Genomic DNA, 2,370 nt, shown 5'->3' on the forward strand with positions numbered 1-2,370 from the left:
TGTGGTTACAAATCGGGCTGCTAATCTCACGGTCAGCAGTTTGAAACTACCAGCTGTTCCATGGGAGAAAGATGAGGCTTTCTGCTCCTGTAATGATTTATAGCCTCGGAAGCCCTGTACAGGGTCGCTATGAGTCAGAACTGACTCCACGGTACTTAACAAGAGCAACATACAAAGTATATGCAGTTAAAAATGGTGATAAGGATCGGAAAGAAAAGAGCTGAGTAAATAACGCTGGGAAGGCGTTAACTGCCCATTTTACACAAGGAAACTGAAGTTAAGGGTCTCTAGGTTACCACCCCACAAGCTGTGAACAAACAGCTTGTGAGCCACAGATGGGCATCTGAACACAGATCCAGTGAGTGTCAGTCCTTCGTGCCTCCTGGGGGTGGGAAGCAAGGTAAGAGAGAGGGTGGGATGGTTTTCCTTCCCCAGGTATGGGAACTAGCACCTAGAAGTCCTGGTGCCCTCTGACCCCTGAGCCATGCCGTCACGTGCCTGCAGAGTGTGGTGCGTGTGGTGTTCCATGACCGACGCCTACAGTACACCGAGCAGCAGCAGCTGGACGGGTGGAGGTGGAGCCGGCCAGGGGACCGCATCTTGGACATTGGTAAGAGGAGAGGGATGAGGGACACTCTGAAACTGCTTTTTAACTCGAAGTCCTTATGTACAGGGAGAGCTGAGCATCCCCCCGCCCCCAATTGCTATTCTGTTCTGCAGATGTGCCATTGTCGGTGGGCGTGATCGAATCCCAAGTGCTGCCCTCACAACTCAACACAGTGGAATTCCACTGGGACCCGACCAAGAAGACATCCCTTTTCTTGCAGGTGAGTTTGTGGCGGGGACTGGAAGGAGGCAGGAGGTCACATGGGGGTGGCAGCAACCTAAGTGGGAAACAAAGGCAAGTTTGAGCGGGAAGGAGACAATCAGAATGAATCACTACCAGAAAGCAACTAGAATTAAAAATAAGGATACGTGATCATCTAATCTCAGTATGGGAAAGAACTCATTATACATTAAAGCAGTGAAGGAAACTGAGAAACACAGGGTAGGATTGATTTTTTATGAAGTAATGTGGTCTGTTGATAATAGGCAAAATTACAAGGAGACAGCAATGGGAAAAATATTTGCCACACCCCTGAGACTATGGCCCTTGGACACTCTTTAAGCCTGCAACTGAATTTATTCCTGCAGCTCAACTTTCAGTCAAACAATAGACATGCCTATAAAGTGAACAATAACACCAGGGAGGTAAGCTCTTATTAGAACAATCAACCATAAAGATCAAAATGGCAGCATTTCCCTGTGACTAAAGCTCAGAAGGCAGGAAGGAACAGGAAAGAAGGGCAAAGGGGAATGGAAAACACAGGGAGGAAGTGGGAAGTGTGCTGTGATTACGTAGTGGGCATCGCAATTAATGTCACAAAACAAAACGTGTATGAATTATTGAGTGGGGAACCAATTTGTTCTGTAAACTTCCACCTAAATTACAAAAAAAAAAAAAAAAAAGTTGAAATGGCAAATTTTATGTTATATATATTTTACAACACTAAAAAGCTTTAATTAAATATTTGCCATATTGCATGCAATGTGTTAGATTAAGGATATCATTGATATATAGAGAGTTCTTATATATCAGTAAGAAACATAGCTGTAACCTCAATAGACAAATGGACAAAGGCTGTGAGCAGCAATTTACATAAGAAGAATATGAATTGCCAATAAATGCACCTAGTACAAACTTACAAAATCCAATCCAAGAAATACTAAGACTGATGACTATTATTGATAAGATTAGGGGAAATATTATTGTAAGGTGCCTTTGAGTCGGTTCCAACTCATAGCGACTGCACAGACAATAGAACGATATACTGCTCAGTCCTGTATCATCCTCAGAATGGTTGTCACCCTTGTTTTTTGCCAATACCTTCAGAGCAGCTTCAGTAGCATCAGTTCTTTTTTTTTTTTTTTAACTGTTTATTGTGAATTGAGTAAAGGTTTACAGAATAGATCATCAGTTCTACATTCAATAAATCATACACTTCGTATCATTACAATGATTGCAATCCCTTCTATCATCAATTAACAATATTTACCTCTATTAGCTTTAACTCTTAGAATCCTCCCTGTGTTTTCCACTACCTTCATCTTCCCTGTGCCAACCTCCCTCTTCCTGTGTATTATATCACTTTAAAAAAGACTTTTTTTTTTTTTTCCATTACATTGATTATAATCCCCTCCATGTAAAGGACAGGGCATATCATCAGTTTTACGTTCAACAAATCATATACCTTGCTTCATTACATTGATTATAATCCCCTCCATGTACCATCAGTTAACAGTATTTCTCTCTATCCACTTTAGCTTTTT

The 2,370-nt window shown here is 41.7% G+C and overlaps 1 protein-coding gene across 1 annotated transcript in view; it reads left to right on the plus strand.

Annotated features, from left to right (window-relative positions):
• Nucleotides 1-2,370, plus strand: part of LOC102827192 (transcription factor CP2-like protein 1-like) — a 30,298-nt gene that overhangs the window by 1,598 nt on the left and 26,330 nt on the right. The window contains exons 4-5 of the mRNA XM_006833664.1: nt 505-610; nt 721-827. Coding sequence (XP_006833727.1) covers nt 505-610; nt 721-827 — 213 coding nt within the window. The remainder of the gene's footprint in view (nt 1-504; nt 611-720; nt 828-2,370) is intronic.

Source organism: Chrysochloris asiatica, unplaced genomic scaffold (genome assembly GCF_000296735.1).
Source record: "Chrysochloris asiatica unplaced genomic scaffold, ChrAsi1.0 scaffold00007, whole genome shotgun sequence".
In the NCBI taxonomy this organism is placed as follows: Eukaryota; Metazoa; Chordata; class Mammalia; order Afrosoricida; family Chrysochloridae; genus Chrysochloris; species Chrysochloris asiatica.